The 22,598-nt window shown below is 38.7% G+C and overlaps 1 protein-coding gene across 1 annotated transcript in view; it reads right to left on the bottom strand.

The window, feature by feature from the left end:
- LOC122809101 (deleted in malignant brain tumors 1 protein-like) overlaps positions 1-22,598 on the bottom strand; it is a gene marked incomplete at its 3' end in the record, with an annotated part of 811,935 nt that overhangs the window by 497,626 nt on the left and 291,711 nt on the right. The window contains 1 exon segment of the mRNA XM_044080344.1: positions 14,768-15,082. Within this exon segment, the coding sequence (XP_043936279.1) occupies positions 14,768-15,082 (315 nt within the window).

The following is a 22,598-nucleotide window of genomic DNA, read 5'->3' as shown; positions in this document are numbered from 1 at the left end:
TGGTAGATGGAACTGGTAAAAGGTCTTCACCGTGATTGGCATTTTTAGACCAGTAGAGTTAACACTAGGGGAACTTAGAGAGAGAGAGATGTATAGAGATGTCATAAAATTTTAAGAACGGATGTAGTTGAAGAATTCCTGACATATGAAAATATTTCAGGAAACTGATAGGAATGACAGATGTTTATGCTAGGGGATAACGCACTAAAGTTTCATATGCTTATTACTCAAAAGCATACAAGAAATACTCCAGGACTGATAGAATTTAAATTTCAAAAGAAGGCAAACACATGATAAGCAGATGGGAAGTTTCACCTCTCTTGCTGTCAGAGCATGCATCCATGGTTATAGAGTTAAAGTCAAATAGTAGGGGAAAAATAAAACACAGGAGGTTCCCTGTGCAGAATAGTTCATACCCCACATTTCTCAGGTGGTAGAAGAAGAGGCTGAAGAACAAAAACGTATGTAGGGGAGACAACATGGCCATGATTTGGACTTAGTGGAAAGAGGTACATATTGAAATGGTTTCCACAGTGAGGGATTATTCACATAAGAAAAACAAAATAGGAGAAGCTAGTTATTTTGGAATGACAGGAACGAGTAAAAAATAACAAGAGTGACAGTGAGAAAAGCAGGGGTGGAACATGAAATGAGATGGACACAAATAGAAACAGACACAGTTTAAAACAAAAGCAGTTCAGAAGGTATTCCTGGGCAACTCGCCTAGAAAGCAAAGTTGCTTAACTATGAGATTGACAGTCTGAGACAGAGAGGTAGGTGCATAGGTTGGAGGATTCTATCACAAGAAAAATAGAAGAGGATCTAGATCAGATCCTGGGTCATTACTATAAGACATGTCATGGAGTTATAAATTAAGAAAAAGATGTTGTTTGAAGTGAATAAAAGGTAGAGGTACCTAGAAGGGGTAAAGTTCCATCTGTGGGCTAAGAGGAAGCCTGAAAACATAAGGGTCCCATAACTTTACGGGAACTTAAACACTAGACAGAGAAATCCCTAGGCACCGATGAGATTCCAATGAAGTTATGTATAATCAAAGGGGAGGATATATTTGGGTTGTTAATGCTATCTAAATAAATACCTACTGCATGGAAAAGTGTGGTTATTTCAGTTTTGTTAATGCATGGAGCAGATTAAGTGGAAGTCCAGACAGGCTTATTTCAACTGTAAACCAAGGTTCATAGATTTGTGCTAAGCTAATTGCCCTTGTGAGCCATTTTAAGCCTAGACAATTATCCCTTATGAGACTCAAACCCTGCACCTTGTGTTTATAAGTCAAACACCTTAACCATTAGGCCACTCAGATGTTGGTAGAAGGCCTCCCTAATCTGGTGCTGGATGGTCAATGTGGATTTGTCAAGGGCAGACAAACCACTAATGATATATTCAAACTACTGTTTCTTGTACAGCAGTCAGAAAACCAGGGTTGGAAAATGCTGATGAAAAATTGGATGCAAAAAAACATTCAATAAAGAATTCCTAGTTCTGTGATCAATGGCATTCCCATCTTACTTCATTAGATTGATAAGAAATATCCATAGGAAGTACACACCAAGATCAAAATTAATGTGAAATTGGAATTGTCCTCAGTCTGTAATAAAAATAAGGAAAACAGCCAAAGATGTCCTGTTTCCAATACTGTCTGCCTACAACTTGGAACCCTTAGCACTAACCCTGAGAAAACTGCAGATAAAAAGTTTCACAGTAAGGGAGGAAGAAGACAAATTGCCCTGTATGCTGAAGATCCTCTAGTAAATATAACAGAGCTAGAAAATCAAATGTCAGAGTTGTTTTGCCTCCTTTCAGAGTGCAGAACAATTTTAAGATACAAGGTAAACATTAAAAAAAAAATGGAAACAATTGCAGTGACGTTTCAGCTGTCAGTCAGGTTGAAGGGCAGTTTGGGGACTATGGAATAATATCTTAGGACTCGGTGTCTTCATGAGTGGAGAAAACAGTCAGCATAATATTAGAGCAGATAAAGCTTATAAAATTAGAGTCAGACCGCAAAGTGCAGGCATTGCAAATCTTCATTTTGCCCATAGCAGTATGGTTTTCAGGAGATCTCTTTTTCCCTACGTGGGGCATTTTTAGGGATTTGAAGAATGCTATTAAAGGATTTGTTTGGGGACAAGCTAGACTAATAAGAGGACAAAGACCCTATGATTGAGATGTGGTAATTAGCATTTTATTAACACATTGGTTGCAAAGACCTCATTATGAGCTAATTTGCATGCCAATGAATTACAGATCTGCACTTCTGCAGTAACTAACAGTAACTAACTAACAGTGATAACAGCTGCATCAAAAAGGCAGAGTCACCCCCTCCTCCATTCACACTTCTGCACTCCATACACACTTTCCATAACACACACACACACACACACACACACACACACACACACACATATAGACACATACACACATGCATCTAACCCCTTACTAAATTTGCCCCTAGTGACATCCAGGGTGGATACTTGCACATACAGTTACAGACGTGTCCCCTCACATATACTTATGCACACAAAAACTACCCAACCACTAAACTCCCCAGTATTTACCTGTCTGTGATGGATGAACACACTCTACCGTGAAGTGCAGGGAGTAGCCATCATGATCCACAAATTACTCGCCATGCAAATGCCTTCCCTGAGGTGGTTATAGGGGTGAGATCACATGACTAGCATACACCTCTCCCCAAACTATCCTATGAGTATATAGCATGGCCATGAAGACAGCCCTACATGATGCTATATATCTTTGTGCGAAGGTACCATGCAGAAGTGAATTACGGATGTCTATGCTTTCAAAAATGTTACCTCAGGGTGTATACCCTGACCACACATCTCATAATAACCTTTATGAATTCCACCCCAAGAGTGGTGTGTGAAAAGTTAATATTGTCAAAACACCAAAGAGCATCATGTGTACCTTATCCAAAAGCATATGCAAGCTTCGCAACACTATTAGTACAGTGGCACTATTTTTAGCAGGACAGGTACAATGGAGTAAAATAGGTAGAAAGTTAATGGAATTACCAATATACTTTTAGTCAGCAGAAATCATAGAGATATTCTGAATGTCCAGATCTGGTTAATTAAAGTGGAAAAGATAGAAGCTATTAGGAATTTGTTTACCATGATGAATGTTGAGTTAAACATTTCTAAAAAGGGGACCATTTTGCAAGTAGGTGAGCAGGCGTATAGAAATTAGACATTGGAGTTAAATAGAAGATGCTTAAGCATTCTTCCTCTGGGAAAATTTTAAAGATAAAACATCATCATCATCATCAATCCTTCTTTTTTCCATGTTTTTCTTCAAGTGGTTGGAGTGTCGTGTCAACTGCCACCCCTTTCTCAGTTCTTTCTCATTACCCTACATTCTTCAATGGTTATATCTGAGTGCTGCATGCCTTCTGTCAAGCAATTCATGGAACTCCTTGTCTGATGCCTTCATTTCCTTTAGCATTCTCCACCTCCCTCCCAAATCATCTTCACTTGATCATCTTCTGCGTTCCTGCATATGTGCCCAAACTACTGTAATCTGTTCTCATTGACCTTCTCTATAATATATATTATATAATTATATATTGGCCTTCACCTGGCATCTACACTGAAGTTCTCATTTCTTCATCTGTCCCACAGTGTGCATCCTGTCACTCATCCCAGCACTTCACCTGGCATCTGCACTGATATTTCTTCATCTGTCCCACAGTGTGCATCCTATCACTCATCCCAGCACCTGGCATCTACACTGAAGTTCTCATTTCTTCATCTGTCCCACATTGTGCATCCTGTCACTCATCCCAGCACTTCACCTGGCATCTGCACTGATGTTCTCAGTTCTTCATCTGTCCCACAGTGTGCATCCTATCACTCATCCCAGCACCTGGCATCTACACTGATGTTCTCAGTTCTTCATCTGTCCCACAGTGTGCATCCTATCACTCATCCCAGCACCTGGCATCTACACTGATGTTCTCAGTTCTTCATCTGTCCCACAGTGTGCATCCTATCACTCATCCCAGCACTTGGCATCTACACTGATGTTCTCAGTTCTTCATCTGTCCCACAGTGTGCATCCTATCACTCATCCCAGCACTTCACCTGGCATCTACACTGATGTTCTCAGTTCTTCATCTGTCCCACAGTGTGCATCCTGTCACTCATCCCAGCACTTCATCTGGCATCTACACTGATGTTCTCAGTTCTTCATCTGTCCCACAGTGTGCATCCATCACTCATCCCAGCACTTCATCTGGCATCTGCACTGATGATCTCAATTCTTCATCTGTCCCACAGTGTGCATCCTATCACTCATCCCAGCACTTCACCTGGCATCTGCACTGACGTTCTCAGTTCTTCATCTGTCCCACAGTGTGCATCCTATCACTCATCCCAGCACCTGGCATCTGCACTGATGTTCTCAATTCTTCATCTGTCCCACAGTGGGCATCCTATCACTCATTCCAGCACTTCACCTGGCATCTGCACTGATGTTCTCAGTTCTTCATCTGTCCCACAGTATGCATCCCATCACTCATCCCAGCACTTCATCTGGCATCTGCACTGATGTTCTCAATTCTTCATCTGTCCCACAGTGTGCATCCTATCACTCATCCCAGCACTTCACCTGGCATCTGCACTGACGTTCTCAGTTCTTCATCTGTCCCACAGTGTGCATCCTATCACTCATCCCAGCACCTGGCATCTGCACTGATGTTCTCAGTTCTTCATCTGTCCCACAGTGTGCATCCTATCACTCATTCCAGCACTTCACCTGGCATCTGCACTGATGTTCTCATTTCTTCATCTGTCCCACAGTGTGCATCCTATCACTCATCCCAGCACTTCACCTGGCATCTGCACTGATGTTCTCATTTCTTCATCTGTCCCACAGTGTGCATCCTATCACTCATCCCAGCACCTGGCATCTACACTGATGTTCTCAGTTCTTCATCTGTCCCACAGTGTGCATCCTATCACTCATCCCAGCACTTCACCTGGAATCTGCACTGATGTTCAGTTCTTCATCTGTCCCACAGTGTGCATCCTATCACTCATCCCAGCACTTCACCTCCATCATCTCTAGCTTATGCAACTGCTCGGCCTTCACTGCCCAGGTTTCTTTAACATACAACAGTACAGCTCACACCTCTGTTTTGTATGCCCTAGTTTTCAGCTTTTTTTGCATCACACACTACCCTGACACTCTCTGACCATTGGTTGCAGCCTTCCTGATTCTAGCTTTGACCTCCTAATTCAGACTTCCCTTATCTTCAACCACCTCTCCCAGACACTTGAAACTGTAAATCAGTTCCACTATTTTCCCCTTCTATCTCAAATTCCAGCGTCTTCTGATTCCCTCCATTGCCTGACATGACAACTGACTAGCAAGTACTCAGCTTTGTCCCATGTGTCTTTGGTTCTGCATTCCATTCTCCTACAATTTGCTAAAATTCTTGTTTAGAGTCTGTTTATAAAGTCACGTCTCTTGCCTACAGTAACTTTGCTGATCTGTTCCCTTGGTCCTGTTTACTAATATAGTATGAACAGCAGTGGGCACAGAGTTGAAACCTGATGCACAGCCCTCTCTGTAAGTCTGAGCACTGTTCATGCTTGTGTCACTGGGTCTTTGTACATAGCCTGCACTAATTCTACCAAAGTTTCCAAGATATTAAACCATTGCAAGGCTGCCTTTGTAATAAGCTTTCTCCAACTCTAAAAATGCCTAGTTAGACTCTTTCCTTCTCTTTAGCTTCTTCACAGCTATCTTTCTCACTGCAAACATTGGATCAGTTGTGCTGCATCCTGATCCAAATTTGAGCTACTCATCAACTGTCTTATTTTCTACCACTCTGGTACATGTGTATCAATCACTCTCTCCAGCACTTTAATGCCATTTGACAAGCATTTGATTCATCTATAATGTCCACAGGGCAGGCTGGTATGAGCCTAGCACTGAGCAGCATTCTGCCTTCTCTAGGGATGATGCCACGATATGAGCAAAAATTAACTGACTTCAATAACTGGGAGGACATGAATGACAAACCACACAGCTTTGTCAGAGATTATCTGCTCCTGTCCCCTCTAGACTTTTGAATATTGGCGAAGATGTTATCCACTTCCATAGTGCATATTTATTTATTTATTCATTCATTTATTTATTTATTTTTGCAATGCCAACCAGCTATACCGACCAATATAATGAAATAAACAAAGGAAAATATAAAGGTGTTACTGAAGTATGCCAGGAGCCTAAATAAGAAACTCAACTCCTTACAAGTACACTTCTTGCACTAGAGGAATTAGAAGTCAGTTTAGTGACTGTAACATAGTTTAAAATGGCAGAGTACTCCAGCTGTGCAGGGATATACTGCCTTCTACACTTTTAGACTAGCCACTGTACAGGAGAGAAAAAGGGGGAGGTGTCTCAATCTTCATTCTGAAGAGACTAAACACTTTCTCACCGACACAACTAATGCTACACTTGCCACAACTTTATCTCCCCTATACTTCTTTATGGTGCTCCCATCTTCACTAACCTTCAGGAATCACAAAAATCAACATTTATACAATGCTATGATAAAGTTGTTAAATTTGCAGAAAATATCCCTTTCAGAACCCATCACTGTATAGCACTAAAGAGCCTAAACTGGTTGGAACTGCCCCATCAACTAAGATATAGACAGCTTCTTACCACCTATAAAACTATTCAGAATCCATCTGCTTGTCCAGCACTAAATAACATTCTATACAACAATGTTCCTAGTTGATCATTATGATCCAGTGACCAAAAACTGCCTCTGTTCTTGTTCAACGCCAGAACAAAGTATATCCCTAAATGTGGACAGATACCTATTCATACATTACATCTTCTTACTCTCCCTTCTTCACTCACTTCATTACTTTTATCAATTTCTCTCCCCCTGCCTTTCTCTCTAAATAAACCGCAAGCCTGCTTTTCTCTCACATTGTATTGCGATTCCTGTTTGTATTATACTAACTTACCTTTAATTTCTCTATAAACTGGCTGAAATTTCTCCAAGTATTAAATCATTGTCCTATAATTTGTAACTATTCTTAACTAATATTTTCACAGTATGCCTAATTTAGTATAATTATTAAAACTCTACTTGACTGCGGTGGTGGTGCTGCGGTAGCGTTGTCACCTCACAGTAAGATGCTGTCCTGTTCGATTCTCAGCTAAAGTGTCTTCTGTGTGGAGACATGCGTGAATGGGCGTACCTTCATTGAAGGTTGTGCATCAGAGCTGGCAACTCAGCACGTAAAAATCTACTGCCAGTCATTAGCGGATCGGAGTTCCGCTGTGGCGACCCCTAACCGGGAAAAGCCGAAAGACACAACAACAACATTAAAACTGTACTTGTTTTCTTATGTTTTAAACACTGTAAAATTATTATTCTTAAAATGTTCTGTAATACTTTGGAGCATTGCTTCCCAGCCCTCCACAGAAAATGGGCTCCAACACAGTCAGACTTTCCAGGTAATCAAATGTCAATAAATGAATAAATAAATAAAGAACAATTAAAGTCTCTCAGTATTAAACCCAATACCATCTTTATGGGTGATCAAAACTATCCAACTATAGACAGGGAATCCTTCACTACTAGTGCACAAGCATTGTCAATGTAAATGCCCTGAAGCAACTAATCAGAGTATACACTAGGGTGAATAACATCTTAGACCTTGTCCATACTAATATCAGGGAATCTTGCACCATCCCGTGTATATCTTTGTCACTTGTTATGGCTGACCATAAAGCCATCTCCTTCAAAATAAAATTAAAAACAAGGACCACTTCAATCCCTGTTATGTTTCAATATTTCTCCAGGAGAAAATACTTACTCCTAGATGATACATTGCCAAGCTTCAAATCCTCACCAAGCTCAGTTAACTCTAACAAATGTGTGGAAACATATACCACTAAACTATGTCAATGTATAGACAGTTTCATATATGTGTAGGTGTGGCTGTACCCAGTAGAAAAATGTGAAGTGCATACCATAAAAAGAAACCTTTCTTGTGAAATGTTAATATCAAAAACCTTTACAATAAAAGAAGAAGATTATTGACTGGATTATTTAGCGCTTGGACTATGTGTTCTAGGCCAGAATGAGCCTAGCATCGAGCACCACTCTATATTTTTCAGTGATGATGCCACAATATGAACAGAAGATATTTGGATTTAATAATTTGCATAGTTTTTGTTGTCATTTGAAGGGGTAAAATATTTGCCAGCCTGGGTGGATATGGTTGACAGCTCATGCTGTTTTCCAGGGATGGTCTGCACCTGTTCACTCTGGCTTTTGACTATTTGCTAAAACTTTATCCAACCCCATAGGAACTTTTTAGGCTTTGCCAACTTGATAAACCTTCCAATCTTACAAAGCCAACTAAAACAATAAAACAACCAAAAAAAATGCCATATCATGAAATTATACATATGAGTAATTTAAAAACATTAACAACATTAAAACATTCCTAGAACCTTGACTTTAATGTATTTCATTCAATTGTAAATAATAAATAGGAACACTATTAACACTAATAAAATAATAAAATTGTTACATGGAAATAAAATAATGATAAGAATAGTTATACAATAGTGATGAAATACTGTTGAGATACAAATTACAAATTATAACAAACACAAATACATCAACAAAAAACACCCACAAGAGTAATAATGTCAGCTATGCATGGTTCTAATTTCATAACATAGGTGATTTTATTGGTTCAAATTTGTCACGTGGCTGTGAGTGGTTTTATTTAAAATGTGTTTGACTTGGTTATTTAATTTTCTGATGACGTGCTGATAGTGTATCAGGATGAAAGAGCTAATATATTAAACCTGTGTGTGGCATCGCCTCTGGTGGTGTTTGTTTTATTTTATTTTTTGTTTTTACAGACAAAAAAAACAGCCCAGGAAAATATAAAGGTAGGTCTTGCTCAGTGTCAGAAGTTAAACAAGAAACTCCACTCGTTGCAAGCTCTCCACACCTTGGAGAGTGTAGGCATCCATGCAGTTATTGAGGAGTGGTTGAAAACTGTGGAGAGCACCTTAACAGTGCAGGGCTATAATGCCTTCTACACATTTAAACTAGCCTCTGTATAGGAAGGGACAAAAGGTGGAGCTGTCCCAAATTACATCAAAAACAAACACACCTCAAGGCTGGTCAAAGAGTATGACATGCTTGAGCCTCTCCACATCCAAGCTGCCATAGGTAAAGTCCCATACCATATCCTTGTAAGTTAGAAGTCCCACTCTATGACCCAGAAAATCTATAACACTTATTAAACAGAGTGTAGACACTCCGTTCAACTACCATATTCATGGGTGTCTTCAACTATGGCACTCTAAACTAGGAATCCTGCTTGACCTCAGACATACAGGCTGAGAGATTACTGGACTTTGTAAACAGAAACACCTCAGTCCAGCTAGCCTGTATATCATCTAAGAGCACTAACATCCTTGACCTCATTCTCATAAACATTGGAAAACATTGCACCCATGTTAACTTAGTGTCCTCACTGGTAAGGTTGAACCAAATAGCTACCTCCATTGGATGGCACAGTGGTGCAGTAGTTTGGATTATTGCCTCACAGTAAGAGGTTCTCAGGTTCAATTCTCAGCTAGGGTGCCTTTTTGTGCAGAGTCTGCATATCCTCCCTGTATTCGTGAGGGTTTTCTCTGGGTGCTCCAGTTTCCTCCCACATTACAGAGGCATGCATCTGGACCATTTCTCCCCAGGCCTCTGCTGAAAATTGGCTCAGGCCTCTGCTGAAAATTGGCTCGTTTCAAGTCAGGCTTTCCTGGTAAACAAATGTTAAATCCATAATAATAGGTATAAATCCCTACGTCACAAGATGGGTTGCCAACTGGCTCACTGACAGAACCCACACTGTAAAAGTTGCAGACTCCAAATCTGACCTCAAAGCAGTGACAAGTGGAGTACCACAGGGTTCCGTCTTGGGACCTCTCCTGTTTGGTATCTACTTCTCTGAAGTACAGGCTAACGCAGAAGGCCTCTGGCTAATGAAGTTCGCAGATGGCTGCAAACTAGGAGCCATAGTCAAGTCCCCAAATGATGTGGACATCCTACAGAAGGGCCTTGCTGAGACAGATGCCTGGTGTCAGAGCCATGGCCTCAAGCTCAATGCCAAAAAGTGCAGTGTCATCCCCTTTGGTAAAAGCTCTGTACCCATGAACTACCACATAGGCAGCAATCTACTTAACACCGAATGTGTGATGAGATCTTGGGACCCAGGTGGACAGTAGTCTCTCCTTTGATAGACACATTGCCACAGTAGTCAGGAATTCCTTCTACATGGCACACCTCATCATAAAAGGGTTCTCATCCAGGAAAAAAGAGGTCATTGTTCCCCTTTACTCAACACTCATTAGACCCATTGTAGAGTACAATGCACCTTTTGGAATGTACCTCATAAGACATCTGCAGCAGCTGGAAAGGCCACAGAAGTACCTCACAAAGAGGATTACTGGCCTCAAACAAATGCCCTACACTGACCGCCTCAAAAAACTCCAGCTTTACTCTGTAGCATATCGCCTACTCCGAGGTGATCTCTCCCTAACATATAAAGCTATGTCAAACCCAGAGCTGTTGGACATGCTACACCTAAAGAAATCCCAATCCCTCCAAGCTACACGCTCTAGGGACCTAAACCTTGTTGCCACAATAAACAGGACTTGCTGGAGGGATAGATTCCTGTCCCAGAGACTTCCCATACTTTGGAACAGGCTACCCATCTATGTCAAGCAAAGTTCATTAGCACTCTTCAAGAAAAATCTTGATGAGTGGATGGGAAATAGGAACTACACCCTGGGAATTACTTCTGTGTCTCTGCTTGACAGTGGCACAGGAAAATAATTTTCTTGGGTGGCGCAAACCAGGGAACCTTGTTGGCTAGGCTTACGTAGGCCCTTGGGCTGATAGCCTAGTACCTACCTATGAACCTATAAATACATTAAAATAAAACACAGGACTGCAGCTAACCCTGGATGTTTCAGGAATTATTTTAAGACAAACTTCATTCTATTAAGTGACACCCTGGCAAAATTTCAAGTACCCAAAACCCTGAGAACACCATTGCTTATGTAGAATTGTTCATGGAAACCCTCTGCAATCAGTTTAATAGCTGCATTGATACAGCTATACTTGCACAGAATATGCACAGGACAAGCTCAAAGAACAAACCATCCTGGTGGAATTCCAACATCAAAAGTTAGTAAAATAAAAGTTAGGAAATCATGGTTACAGTTAGGAAGTGTAATACCCAGCAAGGTAACAACTCATTAATAAAACTAATTAAGAATCTCAGTGGGCTAATTAAGTCTACCAGTGCTAAAGTGAGGTAAAAATAGCCTCCCAGGCCATGGAAAATCACAAAGCATTCTTCATCTATGTCCGCAACATTAAATACAATACATAACGTTATGTCAAACTAATTGTAAATGGAGACACTGATACTTGAACTGAAAGATACAGCAAATCTGCTGTCTGACAAATTTATTGCCAATTTTAACACCATATCCATCTCAGACACTTCTCAGGAAATAACCACAACCATAACTCCTCCAACTATGTCTAAGATACAAGTCCTCAACACAATCTGCAAGGGTAAGAACACTGTACTGATGGGCCTCAATAATATCCTAGGATGCTTTCTTAACAACATGAAACAAGACCTGTCAAGATAGCTAGAATCATTATTTAACTTTAGCCCTCAGACAAGTTTTGTAATAAGTTCATAGCTGTCTACTAGTCTAACGACTCTACCTTAGAGGCAATTCTAAATGGTGTATGTTAGCCAGGGTATGTTTTTATGGCTTCCTCTATCTGTCACAGACACAGGTACCAAACCTGGGGTAAATTTTTGACTTACCATCCACTGATTTAGGTTACACTTGAATAGGGTTAGTGAAGGGTTCTGTTTTACAAGGACTTGAAGTCTATTCTAGAGAATGTGAATTCTCTGAGATATATACCTGCCCTTTCAACATGCCCTATTTATGTTGTAAGCAAAGTTTAGGTCTTTAATACTCGTAGTTCTGATGCTGTTTATACTGTGGATATACAAAAGGTCCATCAGAGACAGAGTCAAGGATGCCTTTGTTATGCCATGCAAAGATCCCCTGTTAGCAGTCTCTAGAAAATGGAGCATAGAGATAGGGCTTTGAAATCGATCTGCATAGGACATTGTGTTGGTGTCCTGTATTCTTTTTGTAAGGAACTTCTGTGGACATTCCAGGTGTTGTATATGCAAGGCTAAGTACATGCTGAAGTGGGAGTTATACTCAATGATGAGTCTGGTGAAGGCTGAATACAGTGGCATGATGACCTCCCTGAACCTAGAGGCCATGTCCCTACTTATCTATTTAGCAATACAGAATGACTTTCTTCCTACGTTAGACATATGCTGGCTAAAATCCATCTGTCCCCAAATTCCTGACTACTGTGTCTATACTTGGGGTGCTTTTTTGATGAGGTTGTTTTTCAGAGTAGCCAGCTTCTCAAAAGTACTATTATGCATTTCTTAGCATTGAGGTTTAAGCTATGGCTTTGGCAACAGGCATTTGTTTTTATTAGATCTTCTTGTGAAATCTAAGTGACTGCAGGAATGCAAGTGTCATCTGTTTGCACAAGAGTGGGTCATCTATGGACCTGAGAAACTACAGACACAAGTCTGACTAGCCTCATATGCAAAGCCTTGTAACAAATTGTCATGGAAATGATAAACAATGACATAGGACATATTCAGAAACTGAATCTAATCCAGTTTGGTTTCGTCAAGGGCAGGTCATACCTTCTCAACCTCTTGGACTCCTTCAAGAATGTCACAGAAACATTGGATGAGAGCAAAATGGTGCACACTACTTACCTTGACTTGGCCAAAACATTTGATACCATGCCCCACTGAGATATTGAAGACAAACTCATAAAATTAGGAATAAACCCCTTTTGCCACCCACAGGATACAGCAGCTGGTTCAAAGATAAGACCCAAGAAATTAAGACAGGGGAATCTACCTCCACAAAGAGGCCAGTCAATAGCAAGGTCTCTCAAGACTCATTTTTCAGTTTTCTCCTTTTTGGCATCTAGTTTTTTGAAGTCAAGGCCACCATCAGGGGCTTCTGGCTGACCAGGTTTGCAGACTATTACAAACTACCTGAAGTCATAGAATCTGTCACAGACATAAACATCCTTTAAGAAATCCTGACACAGATCAATAGCTGGTGCCAGAGTTATGGTCGAAGCCTTAATGCCAAAAAATGCATATCAACATCCTTTGGCAAGATGTCTACCCCTAGAAACTATCACATTGATAACACATCCCTAAGAGTAAACACACTGCTCAGGGTCTTGGGAATACATATAGCTAGACATGGCTTTTGATCATCATGTGCATACAGTAGTAAGGAAATCATTCTATGTTGCACAACTTATAAACAAGGGTATGGCATCTAGATCCAAGGATGTCCTCCTTCATTGTACTCTGACCTCATCAGACTAATTATTGAGTACAACTCCTCCTTCAGTATGTATCTGACCAAGCATATGCAACAAATGGAGTGTCTACAGACTGAATTGGCTACTGTACTTTTAAATCTATTGATGATGTGCTAAATGTTTTGATTGCGGTATTTTGCTCTGTATCTTGTAGTTGTCTGTAAGATTTGCTAGTGAAGTCATCTGTTTTCCTTTTGAAAATAAATCCCTTTTCCTAAAAAAGAACCACAGAATGTCTGTGCATATTTTTTCATTCTAAGAATGGTCAGTATTTAAAAGTAAAAACCTTTTCACAATATATCATAGTAAAGGCTGCATTATGACTGATTGCATATTTAAAATTAGTGGCACATGTTTGAATGGGATGACTGGTTAAAAATGAATGTTTACATTTTTGAAAAGCCTCTTTATGATGCCATAAATAAGAAGACCATTATCTGATCTGTGACCTATGGATACAATTGCCAGTGCTTTTCACATTTTGGATTTGTGCAAGAAGGTTAATATGAAGAATGTATCCTAGCACGTTACATTCAGAAAAGAAAATTTATTTTTGGTCTTCATTTGTTAATGCTGTGATAATTGCTTTATCTAAAAGCATGTCAGTCTATTACAAAACACATATATATGCATGCCTGCACACACACAAACTCACACACACACGCACATATACTCACATGGCATGCACTGCTACAGGCAATGTAGAGTCTTGCAAGATCAGCATGTCTTTTGGATGTGTAAATAAACTAGAGCACCTGGAAAAATCCCATATATATATATATATATATATAGAGAGAGAGAGAGAGAGGACATAAAGATTCCGCAAAGAATTCAATCTAGTACTGCAATATAGCAATGCTAAAGGCTGCATTGCTTCAGAAATATATTTTACCCGTCTGTTCCTGAAACCTGTGACAAGATTCAACAAGTATATGCAGAAATATTACAAAATGGTGATTACATGTTTATCCCCCTCAAAAGAAAGCAATGATATAAAACTGCTGAATTAGCCAATGTGAAATGTCTAATGCCATCTGATGACAAAAAAATGGAGACAAGTTTCATCAGCCATGTTTAGTCCCATGTTGTGCATACATAACAGGATTGAAAATCAACTGTAAAAAAGTATATATTGTACTATATGTTGTACTGGTAGCTTGAGAATTACGACAAGTGGAACAACTTTGAAAGTCATACCTAAACATGTAAGCCCTACAGTCTGATCCTGTGTACATTTCTGAGCAGTTGGAGCATTAATAGAGCAGTATGAAAGAGATGGTTCACTCCCATTGCACTGGAGGTTTGAGACCAGGATGTCCCTATAATCTTGTCCAGTGTATGCGATGGTATACATAGTTACAGGAACTCCACAGGACAGCTGTCTGCAGGCCACTTTTGCATCATTTATGGTGAGGTTTGTACTACAGAGTGATTTCCAGCGTCCGTCACTGTCGACCTCCACCTCTCCACTGCAGGAGTAATAATCGCCTTTTAGTCTTATCCGGATGTTCTCTGAAACAGCAGATGGACACGCAGAGTGTAAATATCTTATTTCTAGTCATATCCCATCAGATTAACTTATCATGAAATATTAAGCTATCATAATCTTAACAATGATGTAAATGAATAAAGTAGATGTTTCTTCATATTTCCTAGTATACATACCTCTTAACTTTCTAACTCAAGAAATATTGACAAAGCCTTAAATAATGTGGGAACAAAGACCCAGAATAGGGACAGATTTTAAATATTGCTTGTATAAACTTAGAATGTTGTTAGAATAACAGGTTTTGTGTTAGCTTGCATTTTCTGAAGGATATGAAGCCTGAAACTCTAATGGATGTCATTATTTAGTGACTTCAGTCCTCTAGTTTGCCAGGAGAACACAATTTTTAAGAGTAGCAAACTGAAAATATGAGGCAAAAATCAGGACATTCTGCAGAAATCTGGACAGTTGAGGGGTATGCTAGTACAAATGGAAGAGATGAACTCAGTAGATGAGCTGAGAACAGCTCTTATGCTGCCACAGCCTGAACATGATGTACATTAGGGTTGGAGTATATCCCATTGCAACTTGTAGTCTTTTCTAGAATTTGCTTAAAAATGCATTTGATTCCTTTCACACTATAGACGTTTAACTACTGTCCCTTCGTTCTCAGCAATATTTTATTAAAGTTTTGACTAATTTAAAATATGGTTCCCTATTATATCAGCGAATGCTTAAAATAGCGAACAGTTTGATCGACCATTTTAAATCGAAACAGTGAAATCCCGAGCACATGGAACAGCAATTTTTTTTTCCCAGGGAAAAAAAATCACTGGGCCGTTTTTGGGACTTTGCCATTTCCCCACTGTGGTGTGATCTTGGAGTTGGTATATTTAAGTTGGGAGGGTGTGGGGGGCACAGCTCACCACATCAGGGGTGTATTTTGGATTTTTTTTTTTTTTACGGAGCAGCGATTTTTTTCACTGGGAAAAAAATGGCTGTTCTGTGTGTTTTGGCATTTTTCCATTTAAATTTTTAAGGGTCAGTTATACAGCGTTCGTTATTTTAAGCATTTGTTTAAATATAGACCCTAAAATCTAACAATTTAACCTGTCACTCTTCTATCTTCTATTAAAATGACTTGTCAAAAGAAAAAACCTGACAGCACTTATCTTATTTGATCTAGGTCTTATATATCTAGTCAGTGGTTATGCTTATGTAATATTAGCTTTGAAAGTTTTAAGACATATATGATAGCCTGTAAAATTAGGTAAGTTAAAAAAATCACTAGTGCAATCAACAAAAGTGTATACTTCAAATAATAAGTTTCTAATTTAATTTACTTGGTCTGAATTTTCACATTTTATGGTTCATATGCTTGTTATCAGAGTTGTAGCAAAATAAATTAGTGTCCTGGGCAATGCCCTCAACTGCCTCACCAACCAAAGTAGAGAACCTAAAAAGGCATTCAATTGAAGATGAATTCCAAAAAGGTGTTCATGCCAACTTAAAACAAAAAAGAAAATGTTAAAATGTTTTTGTTTTTTTGTTTTTTGCATTATCCTGTATACTTTTTTCACACTCTGCAGTGGTCACAACTAAATGTAATGGCACTTTCACTTGTCCCGTGTAGAAAACAGCAGGATTTTACTACACTGCCCAAATGAAAACCCTTTAACTTCTAACCAAAAAGCTTCTTTGCCTTAGGCACAAGTTAGCATTTGACTATAGCAAAGACCTATTATGTGCATAGATAGTAGCATCTGTTTGTCTTCAGTGACTGATTGTTATTTATGCATTTATGTATAATATTGCATGTAATATTACTGCTTGCACTTCTGGGCTGAGAGCAATCTGCACTTCATGAAAACTCCTGATTAGATCCTGTAGCTGGCCCCTGCTTTGTCTGTGATTGTTATAAACATTTACTATATATCTTTATGGTGCTTGTGTACATTATCTGTTTATTTAGTGTTATGCACCAAATAACTTTTATATATATGTATCATCTAAGAGTTTCTACTACAATGATTCCATAACTGTGAACCAATCTGCGACAAACCTCAAAGGAATCAGGGACAAATCCAGAAATCAGGGACAATCAAAGACACTTTTAAAATATTAGTACTATTAACCTGTGACATTAATAAAACAATAGAATGTGGTCTACTATATATTTTCTGAAGTAAAAGAAGTCTATAACTCTAATCATTGGCATTGTTTATTAAGTATAATCTACAACCTTTTCTCCTGAAGTATCCAGTTTTAGGAGGGATTAAGATGAACAGAACTAAAATGTGAGTCAAAAACAGGGACAGTTGAGAGGTATTACTCTGTTTATTCAGTTATTGTTATTACTAGCTGGTGACCCTCAATCAGCCCCACTAAAGTCAATAAAACTGTTTCTAATAGATATTGGTCGGCCATCTAGTGGTACAACTAGGTTACTACTAATAATTGTTAGTTTTGTGTTTCAAAGAATAACATGCCTTTTCTTTCAGAAAAGGGAAGAAGGGTACAATGATTCTTGGATGAACTCAGTTTATAGATTTTAAGGGCCATATGTCTCAACTACACCAGCAGCACTTGCTTGTATAGCTGTGTCTTTAGGTCACTTATTGTTTAATATCTTAAAGGTATACAACCTACTTCATCTTTATCTAACGTCAACCCCCACTTTATCCTACTAAGCTTTTTTTGTTTCACACTACACACTTAATGGGTGACATTAAACTGCCCTCAAATAAAATCTTACTTAGTCACACCTGCACAAAGTTAAAACTAAAATTCATTACAATGATTCCTGACATTTCCCACAACACTGTACTGAATTAAAAAGGGGGGACCAACCATTACCCATGTTACTATTTAGTAAAACAAAAATGTTTTCTTGCAGTTTTATGGTTAGCAATAGCTTATAAATGTTTGGAGGCTGACCAGGGCAAACACTAATCCCATGTATGACTTACATTTAGAACCTAGACAAACATTTAACTCATTAGTAGATTTTACATCAGTATAAGAATATCAAAAATTGATGCCTCATCATATTCCAACTAAAATTCCCCACTACTAACCTAACATAGGATAGGCATGAAAATATTCCCTATCACAGAATGAAAATCAACACCTATTATGGGATACTTCCCAAGTATCCCTGTTAGATGGCATACACCCAATCCCCAGTCCATCAGCTTGTGCACAACATCCTCTAAATGCTTTTAATATATACTAAAACAATTATATTCTGATATAGTGGTCAATATCTTTTTTACACTATGCCCTAAACTAGATATCACTCTGCCCCAAAATATTAATTCACAGACAACCCTTCTAGAATTTAAGCAAATCTCCATGATCATCTACAGCATCCTGTACCAGCGTTCACTGTTTGACATAGGCAAACTCTTTTTTTTTTATTTATTTTATATGTGTTAACCAGTTACAGGTGTGACCTGGGAGCACTGTCTGGTTAATTGACTTGCTAAGTGCTACTCATTAGGCAGATGAAGATGGAAGGAATCAAACCTGTGTCAACAGGAAGCAGTCCGATAATAGTTCAGAGCTTTAATGCTCTGCTGCAAGACACCCCTGCCTTGAGCTATTACACTGGACTTTTAAAGCTTTATTTGTATTTTATATAATTATCATAACAGTTACTTTTTGTTAAGTACAAGTATTATATACTAGTCTTTCTTTCCTTTGTTTTCCATTTATTTTCATATGCATTACATGAGTATGAATGCCTCTTTTGGGACTTGTCTTCTTCTAATCCTAAATATAGTTTCATTGATTTTACTGAAGTTCAAAGCAAATGTCATTATATATGTTTGACGTTAATTGCTCATTTACATTTATTATTATAGTCCACATCTTCTGTTTAATCATTGCTTGTGACTGAAATAGCTCAATTTGATACAGGTCTAACTTAGTTCCAAAACCTCAGTCAAATATATAAATAAAAGATAAATATATAAATAAATTCCATTGTTCATGTGAGTGATCAAATATGTTTAAAGCTAATGGGGCTGTATGTGCCACTTAAGAAACCATCCGGTTTATTTTAAAATACCTTAGCATGGGTAATGACAAATAATAAATGTGAAACTAATGACTGCAACTACAATTAGAACCCAGTCTACGATATGACATCAAGAACACAAATACTTCCTCTTCTGACTCAAGATGAAAAATCATCAGGCAGAGGACATTCTAGATTAAATCATAGCCTCATATACATCCTACATTCAGCTGGAGGCCATATTAGCCAACACTATCAGTAATCAGCATGCCATGTTTGACACTCACAGTCAAGACAATTTAAGCTACAATTTTATAATAAATTAAATTTATACTAGGTGAATCATCTGATGCGTGGAGTAAACCGATCCAGATTAAACCACAGACATACACCAGATGAAGCGCTGAACCACCTTAACTAATTCACTCCAGTAGAGCTCAGGAAGTTTGCTCTGTAACTTCCAATGGGCGGAGCCTAAGCCTTTTGTCAGAATCAGATTATGTCCTCACATTTCAAAGAAATATCTGTATCTCTGGAATCACAGGGATTATGAAAGAAGTATAAATGGCAAAACCTTAGGAACAAACTATTTTTAAAGTGGTAGCATTCTTTCGGTTCTAGATCTTAAACTGAATTTTATAAGTCACAATAAACACAGTAACTATTACATTGTTAATACTTTGTAAACAAATAATAATATCTCAGCAACCACTCAAGTTGCACACATACTGTCAGCAGCATTTTATTTATCTAGCTAAGAGCTTTTATATAGTCTAAGTTCTATTTGTGTTACTTGGTTGTTGAGATATTTAGAATAATGTGAAAATTATATCAATTTAAATTAATATCATAAAAACAGTTAATATAGCAATAACCCACGCCTGGCTGTGGGTAACGCTGGATTTACCCACGGTTGGTGTGGTTTGGTCACGAGGGCGAAGCTTGAGTGGCCAAACAAAGCCAACCGTGGGTAAATCCAGCATTACCCACACCCAGACGTGGGTTATTGCTATTATACAATAGCATTATTTAAGAAAAAGAAATACTTACTTTTTTTACGCAGTACATCAGAGCTGTGGGCAAAAGCAACAGAGAAAGCAATATCTCCGTTGCTTTTTACAAACTGTTTCGCTATGTTAAATGGGTTTAACATAGCGAGACAGCTTTAAAAAAAGCAGCGGAGAATCTCCGTTGCTTTTTTTAAAGCTGTCTCGCTATGTTAAACCCATTTAACATAGCGAGACAGTTTTGAAAAAAGCAACGGAGAAAGCAAGATCTCTGTTGCTTTTTATGAACTGTCTCGCTATGTTAAAGGAGTTTAACATAGCGAGACAGCTTTAAAAAAGCAACGGAGAATCTCTGTTGCTTTTTTTAAAGCTGTCTCGCTATGTTGAACTCGTTTAACATAGCGACACAGTGTGAAGCAATGGAGATCTTGCATTCTCCGTTGCTGTAAAAAAAGAGTTATAGTAATGGAAAAAGTCCGGGCGACCGTACCTTTTTCCTTTACTATAACTTTGATTTACAACGTGCACGCTGACCAATCAGTATGCACGTTTTTGAATATTAATGGGGGGTCGTTGTATAATATCTATTTACCCGCACTACACAGAGGTCAAACATTAATGCAGCTGAGCTTACCATTAAGTAAGGTTTAAGATGAAATATTTTAAGATGTTTTATATAGCATGGTTTTGGAATTATTGATGCAAATATGAACAACTATATCTGATGCCTAGAGGCATCAGTAGGAGTTAACTGCAGATGCACCTCGAGGCATCACACAGATGTAATGAGTTAATAGAATAATAGTGAGTAAACACACCAATTTTGCACCTGCAACCCACATTTACAGCTTTAATGATCAATTGAGGTAGAACTTAGGTCATTTACCTCAGGGACAAAGTTCTGCTATTTGCATCCCAGTATAAGCGGCTGTGAAACTCATGCAAAATGTTAAACAATCATGACAAAAAGAACTTAGTTATCAGGGCCAGCCTAAATGCTTCTGGAACAATATTCATAGGATTCTTTACTCCACTAAAAAGCCTAACTTTTCCCCGTTCCTAATATCATCAGATAATCTGTTCAGTAATTACTCATCAAATGGCAGTACCAGATTGCTTACATCATGCAGCCAAGAATAGTATCCATCAAGTGCTAGATCTTGGCAAACAGTTCTCCTTTAAAATAAATTATTGTCAGTCTCTGCCAGTGATATTGAGGGATAAAGCCCTGAATATGATATAGGTGGTTTTGGTTTAATTAGCAGCTTGACTGCTTGATGGCACAGGCAGAGAGAATGGCTGCAGCCATCATGAGGGCTGGGATCCACTCTCAGACTCGTCAACACATTCATCCGTGCCGGAGACCTGGGAATCATGTGAAGTGCTGTCTGTAGAGGGGATTTAAGGCGCCAGTCAAAGTGCATTCAAAGGTGCACAAAGGTGCAGTGGCATCCATTGTATGCTTACTCCTAAAGATGGCACATGACCACTGAAGGGCTGGGGAATTAGGAAATACCCTCCCCAACATGGGGATCCCTGTTCATCAGTCTGCCCACTAGCCGAAGACATGGGTCAGGTGTACCCTGGGGAGGTTATTGAAGGTCCCTAGTCAACTCAGACAATGAGAAGAAGACCAGGAACATAACATAGACAGCTGTGGGGATCCAAACAGGTAAAAAAAGAATAATCCATTGTTCATATCATTAGGAAACTCCATTATAAAATATAACATGGTTCAGTACAATTTAGATGTTATCATTCACAAATTCATTAAGGTAGCTGCGCAATCCCTGGCTGTCCCATGAGCTTTACCTACAAATAAAAAAGATTCCCTAGTACCTTTTGTAAAGAAGGAAGTTAATCTCATTTCACCCTCGCAGGAGGTACATCATTTGAAATCATCTGAAACAAATGGTTTTAGACCACTGTAATACTGTCTATCATACAACAACTTAGAGGAGATGCAATGCAGCAGCTATATACAGAATAAGTTCATTCAAACAATCTTCTGAGTGAATATCAACAGCAAATATATTTCTGAAGAGCCTTTATGCCAGTACTGCCCTTATGACATTATCAGAACTTTGGGGAGAAGATGTCACAAAAAGAAAAGCTGCATCACTATTTCTGGACCTTCCCAGAGCATTTGACACAATTAGTCATATAATCACCTCCAAGTCAGGTTTGCACCTCCTACTCAGGTTACCACAACTTACTGGAATTAACCTAATTAAAAGCCTCAGCTTTGGCCGGCTAAGAACTTGCTGTATTCAACTGGACATATAAGAGAATTTAAGTACCGTTATCTGCACTTTTTTCAAAAAAATAGTATTTAAATTGATTTTGACTGTGTTGCAGGAATATTAACTGAACTGGAAGTTAGTCAGTGTTTGCTGAATTTTGTTATTTGCTAGTAATTACAGGTGTGGGGGTAGCCACGTTCTTTGATTTCCTGTCCTTGCCTATTTATGTTGTACAGTGTGAAATGTTTTCTGCTTAAAAACCTCAGCTTTG

The sequence above is a fragment of the Protopterus annectens genome, chromosome 1.part1 (genome assembly GCF_019279795.1).
Source record: "Protopterus annectens isolate FY-2018-M chromosome 1.part1, PAN1.0, whole genome shotgun sequence".
Classification (NCBI taxonomy): Eukaryota; Metazoa; Chordata; order Ceratodontiformes; family Protopteridae; genus Protopterus; species Protopterus annectens.
This window is presented reverse-complemented; position numbering and strand designations above follow the sequence as displayed.